The sequence below is a fragment of the Cannabis sativa genome, chromosome 8 (genome assembly GCF_029168945.1).
Source record: "Cannabis sativa cultivar Pink pepper isolate KNU-18-1 chromosome 8, ASM2916894v1, whole genome shotgun sequence".
Lineage (NCBI taxonomy): Eukaryota > Viridiplantae > Streptophyta > Magnoliopsida > Rosales > Cannabaceae > Cannabis > Cannabis sativa.
Window position 1 is genome coordinate 10,649,560 of NC_083608.1, and position 25,778 is coordinate 10,675,337.

The window sequence follows — 25,778 nt, forward strand, 5'->3', positions numbered from 1 at the left end:
CTTCCTGGAATGACAGAGTTCTCCACACCAACTCCGGTCACCATAGCCACCGATTTCGCCACCAGAAGCTTCTCGGGGAGATTCGTTTCAGCTTCTTTGTTATTGTCGACGTCGATCGTGTCCCAGCCAACAGTCTCGCGTTCGACTCCTCCAGAAGCCCCATCGCTGCCGTCCAACTCCACTGGTTCTGGTTCTTCCAGCGAGCAAGCGGCTTCACCCTTCTCGAAACCTGACACCTTTCCTAACTCTTGATTCCTCTTTCCTTCTCCGACTTCTTCATGATGTCCAGGGTCCCTCTCATCTTCAATCCTCCTTCCTAGTTCAAAATCTTGATGCCAACATGTATTAAAGAAACCACTGAACTTGTATCCCAAATCATTAAGCTTAAAGAGTTCTAGCTTATAAACAGATTTTTCAGACTCTACTGTCAAGGATTCTGGTACAAAACCATTGTTGTCCCCCTCAAGTTTGACCCTCAAATGATGGAGAAAATTCATTTCTGCTGTATCTTTCTCAACATCTAACAATCCCCCGCACAAAGCTCCAATCTTTCGAAATATCTCCATGTTCCATATATTCAAAGGTAAGCCTTTGACACCAATCCAAGAACCACGGCATTCAACTTTTATGTCCCTATTTTGCTCCTCTACTGACCATCTCTTGAAAGAGACTTTGGTATCTCCTGTTCCCGGAATACTCCAAATGCCTTTCTCCAAAAAATACACTACTTCGGCCTCATCTCTGCACCAAATGATGGTTCGATCATCAAACATTTGGCTCAGCTGGTTTCCTACCCAACTCTCTTGAGAGATTATAAAAAATGCAGCTCCACGATAACCCGCTATTATCTCTAAACATGATAACCGCCTTCTTCCAATCTTTTCCATCTTGTTTTGCTTGCATAAACTCATGGAAATTCCTCTGTTTCATTCTTCTAAGCGGGAAATCATTTTTTGGTCTGAAGCTTCCATTTGTTTTAGGTAAAAAATCCCAAGATCCCAACCCTTTAATCTTCCATTTAGAAAATTCCACAGGGGCCTTATTAGCAGTAACAAGCTTTTTGGCAGCACCATTCTCTGCCTGAGAATTCTGATTGGTCATTGGTCTCCATGGCTCCTTCACTACATTTGCCCACGATCTCTGGTTCGACACTCTTCCATTACTTGTGTATGCTTTCTGTGGAGCTCGAATCTGGTTATCAAATGCCTGCTCTCTCTTCATAGTGCTGTTGAGGCACCTTAAAAATTCAGGCCCGACCATTTGCCTTTTCTTCGGGTATTATGGTAACCGATTTCATCATATTGTTCTTAAGCTTGAAATCTTCAAAAAGCTTCCTTTTGTGTTCATGAAGTACTCCACGAGATAACGGCTTCTGGGAAGCTTGTTTCGAAACGATCGTTTGAAACTGACCCTTCGCCTTTCCTCTTTCTGCTGGACTTCCTTCACTGTCTCGATGATCCAATCCACAGCATCAATCGTTACAGCAACCTCATACCCAAAATGTCTAGTTCTTTCACAAATGCGGACCGAGCCACCATCACCAGTCAAGGTGATCATGAACACCTTGTGCTTAGTGTGGAAACTCCAATATTTTCGAATTTTCGGATTATAATTCGAAACAGTACCGTTTTTCCAGTCAAAACCAGTGGGGAAGTGACCTTTTTTCTTCCCAAAACCAGTGGGGTTTTGGTGCTTTCCATGGCCAGCAGTACCATGGAACCCCCTCGTGTGCATGGCACAGTTCTCAATCAGAGGAGAGAGAAGAGAGGAAAAAAATTCTATTCCACGTTAACAAAGCTTTTTTTTAAACACAATTTTTTAATCGAACTCCCAGTATTCGATGGTGGAGATCCCGACAAGTGGGCGTATCGCGCGGAGAGGTACTTTGGACTACAGAGATTATCCACAGCAGAGCAGCTTGAGGCAGCGATTCTCTGTCTTGAAGATTCAGCTCTGAGTTGGTTCCGATGGGAGAATCAGAGACGTCCAATTCAATCTTGGAACGATCTAAAACTGTTACTGCTCCGAACGTTCAGCCCCACACACGAAGGATCGCTGTATGATCGCTTTTTCGTCCTCCGCCAGACCTCGACCGTGCAGGAATACCGTAGGCAGTTCGCGTCGCTAGCTTCGTCCGTCGGAGTAATGGCGGAACCGGCTCTGCAAGCTACGTTCATGACAGGCTTATAGGTGGAGATTCAAGCTTCCTTGAGAATGTTGGAGCCTACTGGGCTGGTCCATATGATGGAATTGGCTGAAATTGTTGAAGCCAATCATATTTTAGCTAACCTCTCAAGAGTTGGGCTGACTGGGCCCAATAGGTCAAGCCCAAAACCTCCACTTACTCAATTAACCATACCCGACTCCCACAGAGGTACATTCCTTCCATCACCCTCTTCTTCTTCATCGTCGTATTCTGTGAGTGGAAATTCCAGGTCTCCATCGTCACCAGCAGCCGCGGCCACCAGCTACCGGCTACTAACTGAATCTGAAATTCAAGATAAGAAGAAAGCAGGGGTGTGCTTCAAATGTGATGGTCGTTGGACCCGTGGCCATGAGTGTAAAAAAACTGAAATGCAAGTCATCATTATCCAAGAAGAAGCTGCCGAGGAGGGATTGTTGGATTTCAATGGAGAAGACCTTCAACTTCCAGATTTGTTAGCTCCAGCAGAAGCTCAATTAGTGGAAGTGTCGTTGAATGCCGTGGTGGGATTAACTTCGCCAAAAACGATGAAGCTGCTGGGGTCTATACATGGGCATGATGTGATGGTCTTAGTGGATAGCGGAGCCACCCATAACTTCATCACCACTGAATTGGCCAAGAAACTTGAATTGCCACTATCCGCGACGGAGGCTAACGGAGTCCAAATGGGTAGCGGACAAGCTGTCAAGGGGGAAGGCATCTGTCGGGCAGTTCATCTCTCGTTACAAGAATTGGAAATCATTGATGACTTTCTACCTCTCCAATTGGGCAACACCGATGTCATTCTTGGTGTTCAATGGTTAGAAACCTTGGGCGAGACTACTCACCACTGGAAGGAACACACAATGACACTTAAGGTGGGTAGCCAACGGGTCACTTTACAAGGGGATCCGCTTCTCCATAAAACTCGAATATCTCTGAAGAACATGGTCAAGTTACTGCAACATGAAAAACAAGGTGTGTGGGTAGAATTGGGGTGTGTTTCAGTAGCACAAGGGAATGTGGAGTGCCCAGAAGATATTAATGGATTGTTACAGCGGTACGAGTCGGTGTTTCAAACTCCAACGTCTCTTCCTCCACCACGGAGCCATGATCATGCCATTAACCTCCTACCGAGCATCAACCCAGCAAGTGTTCGACCTTACCGCTACCCGTATCACATTAAGGATGAAGTTGAGCGTTTAGTCAGGGATATGTTGACCGGAGGTATTGTCCAACCAAGCAATAGTCCTTATTCGAGCCCAATCCTTTTGGTTAAGAAAAAAGATGGCAAATGGAGGTTTTGTGTGGATTACCGAGCTTTAAATCAAGCCACTATTCCGGTGATAGATGAGCTAATCGATGAGTTGCATGGGGCCCAAGTATTTTCGAAGTTGGACTTGCGTTCCGGGTATCATCAGATTCGTGTGAAGCCTGAAGATATTCACAAGACCGCTTTCCGGACTCACGAAGGTCACTATGAGTTTGTGTTAATGCCATTTGGATTAACAAATGCTCCGGCCACTTTTCAATTTCAGATGAATGAGATTTTCAAACCTCACCTTCGGAAACGAGCGTTGGTGTTTTTTGATGATATTCTCGTCTACAGTCCCGACGCACAAACACATCTCAAGGACCTTGAAATGGTGTTACAAATGCTGTCCCCACATCAATTTTTTGCTAACTTAAAAAAATGTTGCTTTGGGCAGCCACAAGTGGAGTATCTTGGTCACATTATCTCGGGCCAAGGTGTGGCCGTGGATCCTTCTAAAATCAAGGCCATGCTTGAATGGCCGCTGCCTAAAACAGTCAAGGAGTTGAGGGGTTTCTTAGGCCTCACGGGTTACTACCGGAAGTTCGTGAAGGATTATGGGACTATAGCACGACCGTTAACCGATCAGCTCAAAAAAGACCAATTTGGGTGGACAGATGAAGCTACCACAGCCTTTGAAATGTTGCGCACAGCCATGACCACAGTGCCGGTTTTGGCTCTTCCCGACTTCACCAAACCGTTTGTGGTGGAGACCGATGCTTCGGGGTATGGATTGGGGGCGGTGTTGATGCAAGAAGGTCGACCGATAGCTTATTTCAGCCAAGTTCTTAAGCCTCGGGCCCGCCTGAAGTCCATTTATGAAAAAGAACTCATGGCCATTGTTCTTGCTGTTCTCAAATGGCGGCCCTACCTCCTTGGCCGGCGTTTTGTTGTCCGGACAGACCAACAAAGCCTCAAATTTTTGCTGGAGCAACGACTAGTCACCCCGGAACATCAGAAATGGTTGGTGAAATTATTGGGCTATGATTTCGAAATTCAGTATAGGGCAGGGCACACTAATCGGGCAGCAGATGCCTTATCTCGCTTCCCTCTTGCTGAATGTTCTTTGTTGACTTCTACGGCTTGGCTTGATTGGGATGTTTGTCAGCGGGAGATTGACACGGATGTCTTCCTATCTAGAGTCAAGAGGGATTTAGAGCAAGGGAAATCCGTTACAGGTTTCACATTACATCACGAGCGGTTGTTGTATAAAGGACGGCTGGTGTTGTCTTCCGCATCGTCCTTGATTCCCCATTTCTTAAGGGAGTATCACAGCTCTCCGGTTGGGGGGCATTCTGGGGAACTTCGCACCTATCAACGCTTGAAAGGCGATGTCTATTGGGTCGGCATGAAAGCGAAGGTGCTTGACTTTGTTCGCTCCTGTGAGACTTGTCAACGCAACAAGCATCTGTCCATGTCTCCTAGGGGTTTATTACAGCCATTGTCACTACCAGCTCAAGTTTGGGATGATCTCACTATGGATTTTATCGAAGGATTACCCAAATCGGAGGGAGTTGATACGGCCTTATTGGTGGTGGATCGGCTTAGCAAGTACAGCCATTTTATTAACCTTAAGCATCCCTTCACCGCCAAGTCAGTGGCTGAAGTTTTCACCAACACAGTGGTCAAATTACATGGGCAGCTTCTTACTATCGTCTCGGATCGGGATCGTATTTTTCTCAGCCATTTTTGTTCGGAGTTGTTCAAACTCCAAGGCACGGAGCTCCGCCATAGCACTTCATATCACCCTCAAACGGATGGGCAAACTGAGGTTGTCAACCGTTGCCTTGAGACTTATCTTCGTTGCTTTGCTTCGAATCGTCCCAAAGGATGGGCTAAGTGGTTAGCTTGGGCGGAATATTGGTACAACACCACCTTTCACTCTTCCTTGGGTTGTACGCCCTTTAAGGTGTTGTATGGGCGTGACCCCCCACCTTTGGTTCACAGCGGGGTCTACTGCGGTCATGGTTGTTGACCAGTGGCAGGAAGAGCGAGACTCTTTTCTCGATGATTTGAAGATGCACCTCTTGCGTGCGCAGCAAAAGATGAAGGACGTGGCAGACCAGTCTCGCCAGCAGGTTGAATTTGCTGTGGGGGACAAGGTCTTTGTTAAATTGAGGCCTTACAGTCAGAAGTCGTTGGCCACTCGTAAGAACGAGAAACTGGCAGCAAGGTACTATGGTCCATTTGTGATTCAGAAGCCAATTGGTAGTGTCGCTTATCGGTTGGACCTTCCCTCTTCGGCAGCCATCCATCCGGTGTTCCATGTGTCCCAACTCCGCACTGCTATCGGTACACCTCACTCTTCCACCACCCTCCCTCCTACCTTGACAGCCGATTTGGAGCTCATTGTCGAACCAGAGGAGCTGCTGAATGTTTGTCAACTCCCCACAGCTCCAGACCACGCAATTGAAGTCTTGATTCGTTGGAAGGATCTGCCCTTGTTTGAAGCCACTTGGGAGAAGTTTGATGTCATCCGCGAGCAATTTCCAACATTCAAGCTTGAGGACAAGATTAAAAATTTGGGGGGGGGGGGGGGTAATGATATACGATTTACTTATACTAGAAAGAGGCCAATTGGACACATGGCTCAAGGGTAATTGGGTCATTTGTGGTTGAGCGGGTAGAGTTGGTTAGAGGGTATTTTGGGTACTGTTTGACCTTATAGTAGTGGGTGAAGCTATTGTGCAGGGTTTATGTGAGAATTAGTGAGTGATCTCTCTGTTTGGAGAGAGCTCCTTCTCCTTGTAAGAGACTTAGTCTCCATTGAAATATCAATAAAGCTTCAGAGTATTTTCATCCATTTTTTGCTACTGTTACTTAAAGATTACTGAAATTCTCTTCTGCTATAGTGAATTGCTTCTGTTGTTAACTGTTTGCTGTCACAGCCCTTATCATAGCTTCAAAATTGAGAAGGTATTAAATTTGATAAGAACTTCGTAGCAATAGGATCTGTGGTCTTTGGCCAGAACCCTTTCAGGTTCCAACTGGAGCTCCAAATCAGATGTGAACTGAGGTAGAAGCATTGTAGAGAACTGACTCCCTCATTTGATACTCCACATGATGACGCCTGGTGTGGCGTGCTGTCCCATGGCACACCTACAATGGGGCCATTTTGTAACATGAGCATGCCTTGGTGCTTAATCATTAGTCAAGTCTTGCACCAAGCACCTCATTGGGATATTTTGTAACATGAGAATGCCTTGGTGCTTGATCATTAGTCAAGCCTTGCACCAAGCACCTCATTGGGGTTGGGAGTCTTTTGTTGTTTAACTTTCTTTTTTTGTATTTCCACTCACATATGTATGGAGAGCTAAAATCATCTATGTTCATGGAAATCCCTTAAAACCCCAATAAGCTCTTTAGGGGGGGTGACCTGGTGACTTATGAAGCACCTTGTCACTAGCATGATAGGGGCCCAGCTCCCTTGCCCTATCAAGGCTATATATTAATAAAACGATGTTTATCCATGCTTCTTGTGTATGCTTCTATATGGTCTTTGTGATGCCTGTTTGTTGCCTTTGTTGGGCCATTGCGTGTCATTTCTCTATATGTTTGCTTGTGGGTTGTGTGAGATTGGTCATTTGGGACGCTTTGTGTTTGCTTGCTCATGCTTCTTGTTTGCACTCAACATGTGCGAGACATGTATCGTGCCTAACCTTTGAACTTGTTTGCCTGCAGGCGCGTTTAGGCTGACTTGCTAGCTCGGTGTGCCAACAAGTGCCGCACGTCCCACCTATTTGGGGGTGTCCAAATAGGCGGCCCGTGACAGTTGGTATCAGAGCCAAGAGAAAGGGAAGCTTGATAACACGACATAATGGTGAGCAACACCCAAAGAATTCAAGAGCTTGAGAAGCGCATAGGGGAATTAGATGGCCTGGACGAGAGGGTCAACAGCGACGCAACAACAAGTTGCTTTTAAAAGCAACAAGTTGCCACGTTGACTCAAGACTATGCAAACTTGTTGGCCAAGGTAGCTGCAATCGAGAGGAGAGATGCTGCTATCGGATCAGAAGGTGCACCTTAGATGGAGGATCACATCAGGGCATTAGAACAAGCAACAACAGACATGCAGGCTGCTATCACTGTGTTACAAAATGGGCAGGCATCATTACAAGACTCCCTCAGTAATACGATAAAGAATTGTAATGTGTATGTCACAGCTATTCGGGAAGAGTTAGCAGGAATGTCGACCAAGCTAAATCTTACAATGATAGCGCAGAGCGTGCAAATACCGGAGGGCACGGAGGTATGGAGTATGGCCAACCGAGAGCACCCGAGCCCAAATGCTATGGAGGGGTGTCACGGGCCGCCTATTTGGACACCCCCAAATAGGTGGGACGTGCGACACTTGCTGGCACACCGAGCTAGCAAGTCAGCCTAAACGCGCCTGCAGGCAAACAAGTTCAAAGTTTAGGCACGATACATGTCTCGCACATGTTGAGTGCAAACAAGAACCATGAGCAAGCAAACACAAAGCTACTTGACACGCTCCGAACGATCCGTCGAAGGAGTGTGCGGCGCCCCACAGGTCTGCTTGCGAGGTTCAGCCAACCAACCGAGTGCAACAGCAATCGAAACAACAAAGACAGCAGAAAAATATGAAGAACAGCAAGAACAAAATAAAGAACACTTGGTTAACCAAAGAAACTCTCTTTGTATTAAAAATAGGGGCCTTTACAAATGAAATGCAACTAAACTTTACAAGAGTCATGCCTTGATTATTTGCAGCCAACAAATTAAAGCATAAAGCATAAAGCAAAACCATGTGAATGGGTTTCCTCCAAGTAGCTCAGCCCACTTGGGCGTATGGGAAGTGTCCCATCAATTTGGGGTTGACTCTTTGCCCACTTGTGGTGACATCAGCATGACAAAATGGGGCAGTTTGCTAACATGCACCGAATCCATGCACCATGCACCCCGACACTTCCCGAACGCCATACTCAACGTGCTACAATCAGGTGCATACTCCCGGGAATTATTTTCCAAGCAGCTCAAGCACCTTGCCACCATCTGCTTGTCCCGATAAAATACTCGGGACGTAGCACCTTCCCCCACTCAAGCCTGCGACGTCCCCGTCGCTTCACCATCCTTAAACCGAAGGATGTGATCCTTGAATTGCCATAATTGGGACTCAGGTTCCCAACTTGCCTCGGCATCAGGCAAATTCTTCCATTTCACCAAGTACTCAGTATACCGAGGGATTCTCTTCTTTCTGAATTCCCGCGAAGACAGTATGCAATCAACTTCTTTATCATAAAAAGTTACTACAGCAGTTGGGGCGCGCTTCGACATTCCCCTGGAAGGGTCTTTCTCATCACCATGGTATGGCTTCAGCATACTTACATGAAATACTGGGTGAATCTTCAACTGTTGTGGCAGGCTTGAGTGGGGGAGGGTGCTACGTCCCGAGTATTTTATCGGGACAAGCAGCTGGTGGCAAGGTGCTTGAGCTGCTTGGAAAATAATTCCCGGGAGTATGCACCTGATTGTAGCACGCTGAGTATGGGCGTTCGGGAAGTGTCGGGGTGCATGGTGCATGGATTCGGTGCATGTTAGCAAACTGCCCCATTTTGTCATGCTGACGTCACCACAAGTGGGCAAAGAGTCAACCCCAAATTGATGGGACACTTCCCATACGCCCAAGTGGGCTGAGCTACTTGGAGGAAACCCATTCACATGGTTTTGCTTTATGCTTTATGCTTTAATTTGTTGGCTGCCTATTTAATCAAGGCATTAATCTTGTAAAGTTTAGTTGCATTTCATTTGTAAAGGCCCCCATTTTTCATACAGAGAGAGTCTCTTTGCTTAACCAAGTGTTCTTCATTTTGTTCTTGCTGTTCTTCATATTCTTCTGCTGTCTTTGTTGTTTCGATTGCTGTTGCACTCGGTTGGTTGGCTGAACCTCGCAAGCGGACTTGTGGGGCGCCGCACTCCTTCGACGGATCGTTTGGAGCGCGTCAAGTGGTATCACTTGACACGCCCCGAACGGTCCATCGCCCGAAGAACAACATATATAACCAAAGAGAATGACCAAGAGAAGCTTTGTATTAAAAAAGGAGAGTATTACATTATGAATCAACTACATTTTACAGAGGAAATGCCTTGAATATATAGGCAGCCAATGTTGGCTCGTGAAGCACCAAAAAAACTATAAAGCATTAAAGTGTATATGCATACACTTATAAATCAATTAATCATAAACCAAATAAAGCATAAAGCATAAAGCATTTACAACATTTAAAGCATTATATAATTAATTGGTTTCCTTCTAAAGAAGGTAATGCTTTGGCCGTAGGAAGCAAACCCACCACCAAGGGTTCTCTTTTATTAAGGCATATATATATATATATGTAAACCCATCCTTAAGGGTTTTGCCCATTTTGGCAATGGAACGTCCCATCCATTTGGGATATACCATCATACAATATATGCCCATTTCGCCTCCTTTAATAATGCATGCATGATACAAAAATCAATCAGCCCATTTGTTGTCATATTATTTATATTGCATGCATTTTCGACATTCCCGACAATTTCGGTGCCACCCGATCTTCCTTGCCAATTAGCACCCGACGTGCTAAAAGCAAGCGTAACGTCTCGAAAATACGCGGGACGTTACACCCTCCCCCACTCAAGCCTTCGACGCCTTTGGAGCTTAGTGAGCTTCGAATCCAGTTGAAGGAAATGATTGATGCTGGAATCATGGAAGCCTCCAAAGCGCCCTTTGGTGCCCCGGTGTTGTTTCAGAAAAAGAAGGATGGTAGCCTAAGAATGTGCATAGACTACCGTGCCTTGAATCGGATCACTATCAAGAACCAATAACCCATTCCACTTATTGCTGACTTGTTCGATCAGTTGGGAAATGCTCAATTCTTTACCAAGCTGGACTTAAGGTCAGGTTATTACCAAGTGAGAATTCGGGAGGGGGATGAGCCAAAAACTACATGTGTGACTCGGTATGGCTCTTATCAGTTCTGGGTTCACATAGAGGGAATTCTTTCTCAGGGCAGTGAACACCATTTTCAAGTGTTCCACATGCTCAGCAAGGGTGTTGCTATAAATCACTATGTCGTCAAGATATACCACCACAAACACATCAATGAATGCATGAAATACTTCATTCATCAAAGTGCAAAAAGTTGCAAGGGCATTCGTGAGGCCAAAAGGCATCACCAAGAACTGATAAGAGCCATACTGAGTCACACATGTAGTTTTTGGCTCATCCCCCTCCCGAATTCTCACTTGGTAATAACCTGACCTTAAGTCCAGCTTGGTAAAGAATTGAGCATTTCCCAACTGATCGAACAAGTCAGCAATAAGTGGAATGGGGTATCGGTTCTTGATAGTGATCCGATTCAAGGCACGGTAGTCTATGCACATTCTTAGACTACCATCCTTCTTTTTCTGAAACAACACCGGGGCACCAAAGGGCGCTTTGGAGGCTTCCATGATTCCAGCATCAATCATTTCCTTCAACTGGATTCGAAGCTCACTAAGCTCCAAAGGCGTCGAAGGCTTGAGTGGGGGAGGGTGTAAGGTCCCGCGTATTTTCGAGACGTTATGCTTGCTTTTAGCACGTCGGGTGCTAATTGGCAAGAAAGATCGGGTGGCACCGAAATTGTCGGGAATGCCGAAAATGCATGCAATATAAATAATATGATAACGAATGGACTGATTGGTTTTTGTATCATGCATGCATTATAAAAGGAGGCAAAATGGGCATATATTGTATGATAGTATATCCTAAATGGATGGGACGTTCCATTGCCAAAATGGGCAAAACCCTTAAGGATGGGTTTACATATATATATATGCCTTAATAAAGGAGAACCCTTGGTGGTGGGTTTGCTTCCTACGGCCAAAGCATTACCTTCTTAAGAAGGAAACCAATTAATTATATAATGCTTTAAATGTTGTAAATGCTTTATGCTTTATTTGGTTTATGATTAATTGATTTATAAGTGTATGCATTATGATGTCATGCATATACACTTTAATGCTTTATAGTTTTTTTGGTGCTTCACGAGCCAACATTGGCTGCCTATATATTCAAGGCATTTTCTTTGTAAAATATAGTTGATTCATAATGTAATACTCTCCTTTTTAATACAAAGCTTCTCTTGGTCATTCTCTTTTGGATATATATGGTGTTCTTCATTGTTCATCATTTATTCTTCATTTGTTCTATGTGTTCTTCATCATTTCTTTGTTCCTTTTTGTGGGATCGATTGCTGTGACTTTCGAGTTGGAGGCTGAACCTTGCAGACGGACTTGCGAGGCGCCGCACCTTCGGGCGACGGACCGTTCGGGGCGTGTCATACGTCTAGTAATTGGGGCCAATTCTTCTGGTTGGCATTGACAAAGTGTCGCAAATACTCCTCCAACATCCCATTGAATCTTTCTGTCTGCCCATCTGTCTATAGATGGTAGCTCGAGGAGATGTTCATCTGTCACCCAAGAAGCTTAAATAATTCGGACCAGAAGGTCCCTGTGAATCTTCGATCTCGGTCACTCACTATATTTTGGGGTACTCCCAATTACTTTACTATATGCTTGAAGAAAAGTTGAGCTGTCTCTTTTGTCAAACACTGCTTCGACACCGGGATGAAGGTTGCATACTTAAAAAATCTGTCCACGATCACCAAGATTGCATTCAAGTCTCCAATCTTCGGCAAACTTGAAATGAAATCAAGCGAGATACTCTCCCATGGTCTGCTTGGGACTGACAAAGGTTCTAACAACCCTGGCGTCTTGTGCCTCACCAATTTATCCTGTTGGCAGACGAGACAAGTCTTTGTGTAGTCCACAACATCCTCCCGCATCTGCAGCCAACAGTACCCATGCTTCAACAGGGCATGTATCCTATGCCACCCTTAATGACCCGCCCACGTGTCATGACACTCACTCAGCAGCGTCCTCCTCAAATCGCCTACATTCGGAACAAACAAACGCCCACCTTTGGCCCACAAGAGGTCATCTTCTGCCAAAAACTGAGTTGTCTTTCCTTTTCTTGGAAGAGCCATGATGTTCTTTGCAACTGGGTCCTTCTCCAGGTTCTCCTTGATGCGCTCCTTGATTGGTGTACCCACTTGGCTAGTTGACATGCCCGCTAACACCTTTAGTGGCACCAACTCTGCTTTACGACTAAAGGCATCAGCTGCCTGATTGAGACGTCCGGCCTTGTGCTCAAAGTAGAAGTCAAAATCTGCCAAGAATTCCTGCCATCGGGCCTACTTAGGAATCAGTTTTGGTTGCGTGAGGAAATGACTAACAGCAGTATTGTCCGTCTTCACCACAAACTTCGACCCCAACAAGTAATACCTCCACGTCCGTAGACAATGAATAACCGCCAAGAGTTCTTTCTCCTGCGCAGTATACCGCCTTTCTGCTTCGGAAAGCCTGCGGCTCTCAAATGCCACAGGGTGGCCCTCCTGCATGAGTACCCCTCCCAAAGCATAATCTGACGCATCTGTCTGTACTTCGAAGGGTTTGCATACATCTGGCAAGGCTAAAACAGGATCCTCCATCATGGCCTCTTTTAGACTTCGAAAAATTTCTTCGCACTTCTCAGACCACGTCCATATAATACCCTTCTTCAACAACTCTGTCAAGGGTGCTGCTCTTCTCGAATAGACCTCCACAAATCTTCTATAGTAATTAGTTAGACCGAGAAACGAGCATAGTTGTTTTACATTGGCTGGGGTCGTCCACTTTTGGATCGCCCATACCTTTTCCAAATTCATACGGATCTTCCCGTGTTCCACAACATGACCCAGGAACTTCATACTTTTCTGAGGAAAAAAGCACTTCTCCCGCTTTACATACAACTGTTCTTTTCTCAACTTCCGAAACACCGTTGCCAAGTGTTCAAGTGGCGCTGTAGACCATGATATCATCTAGGTACATCACCACGAACTTGTCTAAGACATCATGGAAGACTTCGTTCATGAGTGTACAGAATGTGGCTGGCGCATTTGTTAACCCAAACGGGATGACGCGAAACTCGAACACCCGATACCGAGTAACACAAGTAATCTTTGGTTCATCCCCTTCTGCGATCCGAACCTAATAGTACCCTGATCTCAAATCCAATTTCGTGAAGTATTTTGCTCCACTTAGCTGGTCAAACAAATCAGCGATCAAGAGAATGGGATATCTGTTGCGCACAGTCACCTTGTTGAGGGCGCGGTAGTCTATGCACAGTCTCAAGGTCCCGTACTTCTTCTTTTGGAACAACACGGGGGCACCAAAAGGTGCTTTTGATGATTTGATGAATTCTGCCTCCAAGATCTTCGTTAGCTGACTCTTCAACTTCTTAAGTTCCGAGGGAGACATTAAATATGCTGCATTAGCTGAGGCCTTGGCACCCAGCCCCAGCTCTATTTGGTGATCAACTCCCCTCCTGGGAGGCAGTCTCTTTGGGAGCTCGTCCAGCATCACATCTTTGAATTCATCTAACACCTTCTCAATTATAGGTGGAGTGGACTCCTCCACTTTTTCATCGTACACGGCGGGAGCAATAACAAATGTTGGCATCTTCTTCTTCAGGCTCCTCTTCAGTTGCAGAGCTAATAGTAGCTTGACTTTTGGGGGGCTGTCTCACTTTAGCGGGCACTATTGAAGGATTCTCCCCCATGATCAGTAGATTCCCTGTTGCTGGAATTGGAATGGCCCCCTTCTCTGCTAGAAACTCCATTCCCAATACCACATTAAAGTCATCCATGCGAACAGCTACAAGGTCAAGTTGTCCCTCACATCCGTCGATCTTGACATTCACTTTTCTGGCCACTCCAATTGTGGTTGTGGCCTTCGAATTGACTGCTTTCATGCGGCCCGCATCTATCTCCAGTTTTAGGCCCACCCTCTTGGCTTCAATTTCAGAAATGAAGTTATGTGTTGCGCCGGTGTCAATCAAAACGCTCTTGGCCTACTTACCATTTAAAGTCGCCTCCACAACCATCAATCCGTTCCCAAGGGCTTTCTTTCCTCCGACGCCATGTTTCTTAAGAGCAGCCATCAATCGACGGCACCCATGTGCACGCAGTCTTCGTCTTCATCATCTTCCCCACATCCTTGCTCCTCTTGAGCAATGGATGCCTTTATAGCACTGAACTTGGGCTGGTGGGGGCAAGCAGCCGCCCTATGTGGGCCTTGGTAAAGCCAACACTTAAGAGGCTTCTTCCCCGTTACAGCATCACTTTTAGAGGAGGAGCTAGATTCAGGAGTCCTCTTGTCCCCTCCCCCACTTTTACTCAGCCATTGCTTTCCTGACTTCTTACTCGCAACATTGTTGGTGCTGGTCTGGGAATTCGTCTTCTTCGGCTGCAAATTCTGAGAGGTGTAATCAGTCAGCCGCTCAGCTGCAGCTTGAGCAGTGGCGAGATCTGACACCCGCTGCCTTTGCAGCTCTTGTTTAGCCCACAGCTTGAGTCCTTCAAGGAAGTAGAAAAATCTGTCGACTTCGTTCATGTCCTTAATGTCGAGCACCAATCCGGAGGACTTCTTTACATAGTCTCGGACTGTCCCAACTTGCTTCAACTCTCTTAGCTGGCGTCGAGCTAGGTAGGCGACACTTTCTGGCAGAAATTGGGCATTCAATTCTTTCTTAAGGTCTTCCCAAGTGTCAATGGTGCATTTGCCACTCTAAATGTCTTCATACTTCGTCCTCCACCACAACTTGGCGTCCCCGGACATATACATGGTAGCTGTTGCTACCTTTGCTTCTTCAGAGTCGGTCCGCACGACCCTAAAGTATTGCTCCATGTCAAAGAGAAAGTTTTGAAACTCCTTGGCATCCCTCGCCCCTCCATAACATTTGGGCTCGGGTGCTCTTGGTCGGCCATACTCCATACCTCCGTGCCCTCCGGTATTTGCACGCTCTGCCGCTATCATGGTAAGATTTAGCTTGGTTGACATTCCTGCTAACTCTTCCCGAATGGCTGTGACAGACACATTACTTTAGGGTCGTGCGGACCGACTCTGAAGAAGCAAAGGTAGCAACAGCTACCATGTATTTGTCCGGGGACGCCAAGTTGTGGTGGAGGACGAAGTATGAAGACATTCAGAGTGGTAAATGCACCATTAACACTTGGGAAGACCTCAAGAAGAATTGAATGCCCAATTTCTGGCAGAAAATGTCGCCTACCTAGCTCGACGCCAACTAAGAGAGTTAAAGCAAGTTGGAACAGTCCGAGACTATGTAAAGAAGTTCTCCGGATTGATGCTCGACATCAAGGACATGAACGAAGTCGACAGACTATTCTACTTCCTTGAAGGACTCAAGTCGTGGGCTAAACAAGAGCTGCAAAGGCAGTGGGTGTCAGATCTCGCCACTGCTTAAGCTGCAGCCGAGCGGCTGACTGATTACACCTCTGAGAATTCTCAGCCGAAGAAGACGAATCCCCAGACGAGCACCAACAATGATGCGAGTAAGAAGTTAGGAAAGCAATGGCCGAGTAAAAGTGAGGGAGGGGACAAGAAGACTCCTGAATCTAGCTCCTCCTCTTAAAGTGATGCTGCAACGGGGAAGAAGCCCCTTAAGTGTTGGCTTTGCCAAAGCCCACATAGAGCGGCTGCTTGCCCCCACCAGTCCAAGTTGAGTGCCATAAACGCATCCATTGCTCAAGAGGAGCAAGGATGTGGGGAAGATGATGAAGATGAAGACTGCGCGCACATGGGCGCCGTTCAATTGATGGCTGCTCTTAAGAAGCATAGCGTCGGAAGAAAGAAAGCCCTTGGGAAGGAATTAATGTTTGTGGAGGCCAATTTAAATGGTAAGCATGCCAAGAGCGTGTTGATTGACACCGGCGCAACACACAACTTCATTTCCGAAATTGAAGCCAAGAGGGTGGGCCTAAAACTGGAGAAAGATGCAAGCCGCATGAAAGCGGTCAATTCGAAGGCTATGGCCACGATTGGAGTGGCCAGAAAAGTGAATGTCAAGATCAACGGATGGGAAGGGCAACTTGACCTTGTAGCTGTTCGCATGGATGACTTTGATGTGGTATTGGAAATGGAGTTTCTAGCTGAGAAGGGGGCCATTCCAATTCCAGCAACAGGGAATCTACTGATCATGGGTAAGAATCCTTCTATGGTTCCCGCTAAAGTGAGACAGCCCCCAGAAGTCAAGCTACTATCAGCCCTGCAACTGAAGAGGGGCCTGAAGAAGAAGAGACCGACATTTGTCATTGCTCCCGCCGTGTACGATGAGAAAGTGGAGGAGTCCAGTCCACCTATAATTGAGAAAGTGTTAGATGAATTCAAAGATGTGATGCCGGATGAGCTCCCAAAGAGACTGCCTCCCAGGAGGAGAGTTGATCACCAAATAGAGCTGGTGTCGGGTGCAAAGGCCCCAGCTAAAGCAGCATACCGAATGTCTCCCCCGGAACTTAAGGAGTTGAAGAGTCACCTAACGAAGATGTTGGAGACAGAATTCATCAAACCATCAAAGGCACCTTTTGGTGCCCCCGTGTTGTTCCAAAAGAAGAAGGACGGGACCTTGAGACTGTGCATAGACTACTGCGCCCTCAACAAGGTGACTGTGCGCAACAGATACCCCATTTCCTTGATCGCTGATCTGTTTGACCAGCAAAGTGGAGCAAAATACTTCACAAAATTGGACTTGAGATCAGGGTACTATCAGGTTCGGATCGCAGAAGAGGATGAACCAAAGACTACTTGTGTTACTCGGTATGGGGCATTCGAGTTTCGCGTCATGCCGTTTGGGTTGCCAAATGCACCAGCCACATTCTGTACACTAATGAACGAAGTCTTCCATGATGCCTTAGACAAGTTCGTGGTGGTGTACCTGGATGATATCGTGGTCTACAGCGCCACTTTAGAAGAGCATCAGGAACACTTAGCAACGGTGTTTCGGAAGTTGAGGAAAGAACAGTTGTATGTAAAGCGGGAGAAGTGCTCTTTCGCTCAGAAAAGTATCAAGTTCATGGGTCATGTTGTAGAGCACGGGAAGATCCGTATAGATATGGAAAAGGTGCGGGCGATCCAAGAGTGGACGACCCCAGCCAATGTGAAACAATTACGCTCGTTTCTCGGTCTAGCCAATTACTATAGAAGATTTGTGGAGGGCTATTCGAGAAGAGCAGCACCCTTAACAAAGTTGTTGAAGAAGGGTGTTACATGGACGTGGTCTGAGAAGTGCGAAGAAGCTTTCCGAAGTCTAAAAGAAGCCATGATCGAAGATCCTGTATTAGCCCTGCCTGATGTATACAAGCCCTTTGAAGTACAGACTAATGCGTCAGATTATGCCTTAGGAGGGGTACTCATGCAGGAGGGCTACCCAGTGGATTTGAGAGCCGCAAGCTTTCCGAAGCAGAAAGGCGGTACACTGCGCAAGAAAAAGAGCTCCTGACAGTTATTCATTGTTTACAGACGTGGAGGCATTACTTGTTGGGGTCAAAGTTTGTGGTGAAGACGGACAATACTGTTGTTAGCCATTTCCTCACGCAGACTCTAATCAGGCAGCTGATGCCCTTAGTCGTAAAGCAGAGTTGATAGCACTAAAGGTGTCAGCTAGCCAAGTGGGTACACCAATCAAGGAGCGCATCAAGGAGAACCTGGAGAAGGACCCAGTTGCAAAGAATATCATGACTCTCGCAAGAAAAGGAAAGACAACTCAATTTTGGGTAGAGGATGACCTCTTGTGGGCCAAAGGTGGGCGTTTGTTTGTTCTGAAGGCAGGCGATCTGAGGACGCTGCTGAGTGAGTGTCATGACACATTGTGGGCGGGTCATCAAGAGTGGCATAGGACACATGCCCTTTTAAAGCATGGGTACTATTGGCCACAGATGCGGGAGGATGTGGTGGACTACACAAGGACTTGTCTCGTCTGCCAACAGGACAAAGTAGAGAGACACAAGACGCCAGGATTGTTAGAACCATTGTCAGTCCCAAGCAGACCATGGGAGAGTGTCTCGCTTGATTTCATTTCAAGTTTGCCGAAGACTGGAGACTTGAATGCGATCTTGGTAATCGTGGACAGATTTTCTAAGTATGCAAGAGACAGCTCAACTTTTCTTCAAGCATATAGTAAAGTACTAGGGAGTACCCCAAAATATAGTAAGTGACCGAGATCGAAGATTCACAGGGACTTTCTTGTCCGAATTATTTAAGCTTCTTGGGTCACAGATAAACATCTCCTCAAGCTACCATCCACAGACAGATGGGCAGACAGAAAGATTCAATGGGATGTTGGAGGAGTATTAGCGACACTTTGTCAATGCCAACCAGAAGAATTGGCCGCAACTACTAGACGTAACTCAATTTTGTTTCAACTCTCAGAAGAGTTCTTAATCAAACAAGAGCCCTTTTGAAGTTGTGAATGGACAGCAACCACTGTTACCCCACACAGTGGATGAATACCACGGACGGAATCCGCGAGCCTTCAATTTTACGAAAAAATGGAAGAACACAAAGATTGCCCAAGCATACCTAGAGAAAGCTTCACGAAGAATGAAGAAGTGGGCAGATCAGAAATGCCGACCGCTGGAGTTCAAGGCAGGTGACTTAGTGTTGATCAAACTGAGGCCAGAACAATAGAGATTCTCAGGGGACAAGGACATCAGACTCGTACGCAAATACGAGGGCCCTGTTCCAGTCATCTACAAAATTGGCCTAACATCCTACAAAGTCAAACTACCTTCATGGATGAAGATACACCCGATCCTGCACGTCAGCAACCTCAAGCTGTATCATGAAAATCCAGAAGATCCAGCGCGCAACCAGTCTACCAGGGACGACATCAGCATTCAACGACGCAGCAGCAGAGAACCAGAAGAAATCCTTGCAGAAAGAACTGTTCGTGTGAAGAAAAAGAAGAGAAAAGAGTCCCTGGTCAAATGGAAGGGCCTTGCTGATGACGAGATCAGCTGGGAGAAGACGGAGGACTTGCAGCAGTTTATGCAGAAGACTGAAGATCATGCAGCAAGTTCATCGAGGACGCCGAAAAATTAAGTGGGGGAGAATGTGGCGTGCTGCCCCATGGCACACCCTGGGGCCATTTTGTAACATGAGCATGCCTTGGTGCTTGATCATTAGTCAAGTCTTGCACCAAGCACCTCATTGGGGTATTTTGTAACATGAGCATGTCTTCGTGCTTGATCATTAGTCAAGTCTTGCACCAAGCACCTCATTGGGATTGGAAGTCTTTTGTTGTTTAACTTTCTTTCTTTGTATTTCCACCCACATATGTATGGAGAGCTAAAATCATCTATGTTCCTGGAAATCCCTTAAAACCCCAATAAGCTCGGGGTGACCAGGTGACTTATGAAGCACCTTGTTACCAGCATGATAGGGGCCCAGCTGTGTACTCCCTTGCCCTATCGAAGGCTATATATTAATAAAATGATGTTTATCCATACTTCTTCTGTATGCTTCTATATGGTCTTCGTGATGCCTATTTGTTGCCTTTGTTGGGCCATTGCATGCCATTTGTCTATATGTTTGCTTGTGGGTTGTGTGAGATTGGTCCTTGAGGACGCTTTGTGTTTGCTTGCTCATGCTTCTTGTTTGCACTCAACTTGTGCGAGACATATATCGTGCCTAACCTTTGAACTTGTTTGCCTGCAGGCGCATTTAGGCTAACTAGCTAGCTCGGTGTGTCAGCAAGTGCCGCACGTCCCACCTATTTGGGAGTGTCCAAATAGGCAGCCCGTGACACCTGGCATTGACATACTTTTGCATCTGTGTTTGGGCTTGTAACAAGTGCATGTGGATGGATTTCATCACGTATTGCATCTTGAGATTCCAGCAACGAGTCCACCGCAGAGACGATTGTTGTCCCTCTTTTGCAAGGTAGAAGGGGTGGTGTGTCGCAACCATAGAGAGCCTTGAATGGAGTACTTTTGAGGGAAGAACGATAAGAAGTATTGTACAAGAATTCTGCCCACGCCAACCACTTAGATCGCTTCTTGGAATTCTCATATGTGAAGCACCGAAGTTAAGTCTTTAAGCATCTATTGAGTATCTTGATTTGTCCATCCGTTTGAGAGTGGTCCCTTGGAGTTTGAACAAATGTTTCCAAAAGTTGTTGAGGAAAATTTTGTACGCAGACAACATCGATCATGTAATGCTCAGCCACTGTTGTAGCTGTAAAGGGAAGTAAAAGCTTTATTAAAATGGTCATACTTGGTTAAACGGTCAACGCTACTAGTAAGTGTCCCAACCTCCTGATTTGGGAAGACCCTTGAAAAAGTCCATAATGATTTCGCCCAAAACTTAGCTGGCAGCGGGATTGGGTGTAAGAGACCAGCTAGGGTAGTCATTAGAGACTTAATTTGTTGACACAACGTGCAATGAGTAAGACAGTGTTGCAGATCAACCTTCATTCCTTCCCAAAACAATAAGATTGCACCTTTTTGTAAGTTTTAAGCTCATTGGCATGGCCCCCCATATGTGAACAATGAAAGTCCTACAAAATCAGGTTAATGAGGGGAGATTTCTTGGGACAAAGCATCAACCACTTCATTGAGAGTGACTGGTTAGTTTAGAAACTCTAATATCCTGAATCAACGACTTGTTGTCCCAACAAAAACTTGACACTTTGATGGTCCTAGCGCACTATGAACTTGCAACCCAACAAATAAGGATGCCACTTGGCTACTGCATAGGCAATTGCCATGAGCTCTTTTTCTTATCAATGTTTAAAATTACGTTTTTTATTGTGCCCCTCACTTTGAGGTGAAAAAACTTCAGCATGGAGGAGAGAGGCATACGCCTCAGCCATGTGAGGCTGTAAAAACAGTGAGGCGCACAATTCAAATGAAAAACCAGATTTTAGGGTTTTTTTAGCTCATTTTCATTCAGCAACTTAAAAAAAGCCCAATAAATTTTAACTTAAAAAAACGGCCCAATAAAACACAATAAAATTAAATAAGAAACCTAATAAAACTCAAACAAACAAAGTAAACAAAAGGCCCTTGCAAAGTGCCCTTTCCCTCTAATTATAGACACCAGCCTAAGACAAAAGACACGCCACTTCCGCCCTTTTAAAATAAGCTACAGCCACCAAGATCAATTAATAAAAAGAAATATTAGAAAAGGACAGCTAAGCTATTACTGAAATGATACAACTAGTACCTCCTCTTATATACAAATTGCATTGGTAGTCTAGCAATATATATATATACAAATATTGTTTTTGATATAAGAGAAAAAATGAAACTGACAGGATTCTAGTATCCTGTCAATACAAATCACACACAAACTACTGGAAAATACTTGTGTATTATTAAATACAGGGATTGGTAAGGCACCAAAGACTCATAACATATGGCTAGGAACAAAACAAGAAGAGGGTTAGTAGTCCCTGTCGTTGCAGGTCCTTCTCCTTCAGCACTTAATAAGTATACAAGGCTGAGTTAATTCAAGAGGCTCTCCTCTACAAAGAACAACCAAATTCTTCTCTACTCTTCCACGGATTCTCATTTCTCTATATACAATCCCCAAACCATCTCAACAGAGTCGTAACTAACTAATCACTGACACGGTGACACCTAACTAACTTGTTGATTTGTCAACTTCCTCCTTAGTCAGCCTTATTGGAGGGCTTATCAATCTTATCAGAAACACAATAATAAACCAAAATGGAAAGAAAATTATGCTATATTAAGAAACTCTCTTAGGGAGGAGGGCAAAAAAAAAAAAGCTAATTGCATGTGAGTTGAAAAACAAAGACTTTAAAATTAAAATCTTTCAGCCACAATTTTAAAATCAGCTTCCTTTACCATGACAAAACCGCTAGTTGAAGACCATGACTCAGATGTCCATGTGTTTGTCTCCCAAAGATAAAATGTACCATCACTGCAAAAAAAATCAAGATTATAATGAGCTAACAAACTGATTAGAACCATACTGATTAGCAACAACAACAACAAAGAAGAAGAAAAAAACCCTGATTAGCAGTTAACTAAGAGTAATACAGGTGGAGAATGCAGTTAACTTCGAGTAACATACAATTTAGCAGAAAAAAATAATCTCCAGTTGGTGACCACTTAAGCATAGATATACCACCTAATCCTCGTCGAATGGGAGTCCCTGCACCTAAATGATGCAATAAAACAAACAAGTCACCATATGAACTTGAGGAAATAATCATTTCACCCATTAGTAAAGAAAATAATAGATTTGCACTAAGGCAAACACACACACACCATAAGAGTCCAGATAGTTAATGATATATAAGTACTATGAACAAAATATAAATAGTATAATGTGGATAAGATACCAAACTTTATATATAAAAAGAGGTGGGGTGGGAGAGAATCCAAATGACTTTCAAAAATTAAACCATAGAGAATTTGGCTGAACCACCTTATTTAAATAAACAAACACATACATATATCTATACATATATATACATATATAAGCCAGAAAAGGGTTGGTAAAAGAAAGCTTTTCGAGAGAGAGAGAGAGAGAGAGAGAGAGAGAGAGAGAGAGTTCAGTTGTAATACCTTGAGCAACATCCCATATGGTAAATGATGAGCTCTCAAATGACCCAGATGCGAGATATGTTGCTATAAATTAAGGAAAAATTAGAGATAATGCAATACTATACCCATTGAAGAGCTAATCCTTGAAAAACTATTTACATATATATGATGAGTAATCAATTGTCTCAAAAGAAAGAAAACAAACGAGAAAAAATGGGATTGTTTCTCTTTGCATGTTAAGTTCCTTAAGGAAGGGTTAGCTTCACTGTAATAAAAGATGAACTTTGCCGAAAAAGATTAACGAAGAGAAGATCAATCGCTACTAAGCTTTAATTGTATCATGTATAATATTAAAAAACATGAAGCCTTATAAAGTTGGTCTGGATATCTTCCATCTGGACTCCATGACAGCGCACTTATTTGCTCATCATTCTGACTTTTAAGAAAATCTGCCAGTATATATCTTATTCCAGAACCTCTGGATAAGGTTCCCAAGAATGAAGCAGCGCCAGACCTTACAGATGCTGCATTTCCAGGATAAGAGGCAACCCATATACAAATCCCACCCCTGAAATACAGTTTAATTGGATGGAAAAAATAAATAAAAAAAATCAGTTGTCCGCAGTGTTTTACATTAGAAAGTACCCTTCAACATGAACAAATAAATTTAAGAGACGAATGGCAAAAATAAAATGTATGATACTTGCTTGCAAGCTACAGCTAGTGCTCTCCCGCCGTTAGGCCTCCACTCAAGTAATTTAACATCCCGTTGAGAATCATTGCTCAAAATGCATGGTTCCTTCCCTTCTGTAACAATACAAATGAAAAACAGCATACAAATAAATTCAATATATAGCTTTTAAATTAAAGGTCTAATTACAAATGAAAACTCAACATAGAAGAAAACATAAATGTGCCAACAAAATAATGGAAAAGCCATTTTCTGGTTTAAAAACTTACCTGAATCTTCATAATCACGAACTATAACTTGATTTGACCCAGATATAAAGGCAATAATATGCTTATGTTGGTGCCAACTTACTCCCTGAAGATCAACTTTTGGTAATAAGCTCACCTGTGAAATTTGTCATATGAGATGAAAACACAAAATTAGTGAACCTTCAACTACTTTTTATTGGCAAGGCTTGGTGATTCTTGATTTTCTTGACTATCTCAATGTTTTTAACACTGTCATTATAAGAAACAAAGGTAAGCCTAGACCCACTAATAAGTTCTCAAACATCTTCAATCAAAACTATAAAACAAATGAATAAAACACAAGAGAGAAGTGAGCTGACGTCATTAGGATGAAAAAGGCGTTTGAGGGAGTCATTCACTATCTCCTGCAATGTTGCTACAATACCCTTTCTTTCCACTGTGCCAAGTGGCTCTGCATCAAGCTCCGGACTCGGCGGTCGTACCGGCTGGTCCAACTGAAACACCACCGGACTGAACACCGTCCCCTGCATACAACAACAACAACAACATCATTAATCTAAAAGCCTCAAATATTTTTGACAAAACCAAACACAGGAGAATCAGGAGGTCTAACCAGAAGTTTTCCGTAAGTTTCCTTGGCTCGATCGTCAGAAAGATTCTCAGCAGTGACTGTGATGGAGGGTAAACCACATGAAATTTTTTAGCAAACAACAACTAAAAAAAAAAAACACAGACAAAGACAAAGAAGGAAGAGGAGCAAAGGACATACTGAGGTCTCGATTGATTTCGCAAATGGTGAGTGAACCTGGATTCGGAAAAGATGGCATTGTTGTTTAGTATAAAAAGAGATTGTAGGCTGTAGGGATTTTTCTCCTTTTGATCAAAAGAATTGGTTTATTGGGTTTAGTACGGAGCATCTCCAATAAAATAAGTAGAAATTTAAAAAAAATTGTAAGAGTGTATTTTTTATGACATAAATAAATAATAATGGTTTTTTTTATTTTTATACTTTAAAATATTTTTTTTTTTACATTTTTACGGAATTCTACATAAAAATTTTTATACAACTAATAGAGTCGTAACCAAAAATTATATAGCAACCCACATAAAAATTACCAAAGAAACCACTTCAGAAACCCAAACCATAAATTTAAAAAAAACAAATAATAATAATATATGAGGTAATTCCTCTAAATAATATTATGGGATTATAGATATTAAGGCAAATTTACACGGTATACTAACTTTTGCCATTTTTTTTACAAAAATACTGTCAGGCGGTATTTTTTACTTTTTTACTGTGTTTTTTTATAAGTTTCATACTGCAATATACTGTGTTAAGTTTTCACTGGTATTTTTTAGTTGTTCTACTGTTGTTTTGAGTTGTTCTGTTTTGTGTTTTATTAGTGTTTTATAAAAACACAGTATTTTTGAAAACTTTTCTGTGTGACAGTATTTTTATAAAAGTTAACCCAAATTCCAGTATTTTTGTAAATCTCCCTTTTTTTTATTTTTTTTTTACATTTATATGGGCTTTTTATGGCATATTTTTATGGAAATCTCATATTTGTAATATAATAATAAGTTTCACCGGAAAAGTCACCGGCGCCACAAGAATGGTGACACGTGGAGTCCACTTGGAGCATCTGTTCGGGAAGATAGATGATCAAGGCTCAAATTTGTACATTTTTTTTTTTTTGAAAAGGAAACCGATACAGGTTAAAATAACAAAAGTAACAAAGTTACGCAAGCAGAGGAGGATTTTCTTCCATCTATAACAGTTCATTGTCTATCCTAAGGGTATGCAGAGATACCCCAGGAGAACTAGACAATAAAACCATAATATCAGAAAAGAAAACCTCAAAACTGAGAGTTGTCACTTCCGATCCACCAG

At 43.8% G+C, this 25,778-nt stretch overlaps 1 protein-coding gene across 1 annotated transcript in view; it reads right to left on the reverse strand.

Moving 5' to 3' along the window:
- Positions 1-24,810, reverse strand: part of LOC115699511 (aladin) — a 49,957-nt gene extending 25,147 nt beyond the window's left edge. The window contains exons 1-9 of the mRNA XM_061102377.1: positions 24,654-24,810; positions 24,498-24,553; positions 24,244-24,408; positions 23,906-24,020; positions 23,653-23,752; positions 23,329-23,513; positions 22,967-23,020; positions 22,466-22,556; positions 22,241-22,316 (exon numbers count right to left, since the gene is read on the reverse strand). Coding sequence (XP_060958360.1) covers positions 22,241-22,316; positions 22,466-22,556; positions 22,967-23,020; positions 23,329-23,513; positions 23,653-23,752; positions 23,906-24,020; positions 24,244-24,408; positions 24,498-24,553; positions 24,654-24,711 — 900 coding nt within the window. The 5' untranslated portion in view covers positions 24,712-24,810. The remainder of the gene's footprint in view (positions 1-22,240; positions 22,317-22,465; positions 22,557-22,966; positions 23,021-23,328; positions 23,514-23,652; positions 23,753-23,905; positions 24,021-24,243; positions 24,409-24,497; positions 24,554-24,653) is intronic.
- Between the last annotated feature and the right edge of the window lie 968 nt (positions 24,811-25,778).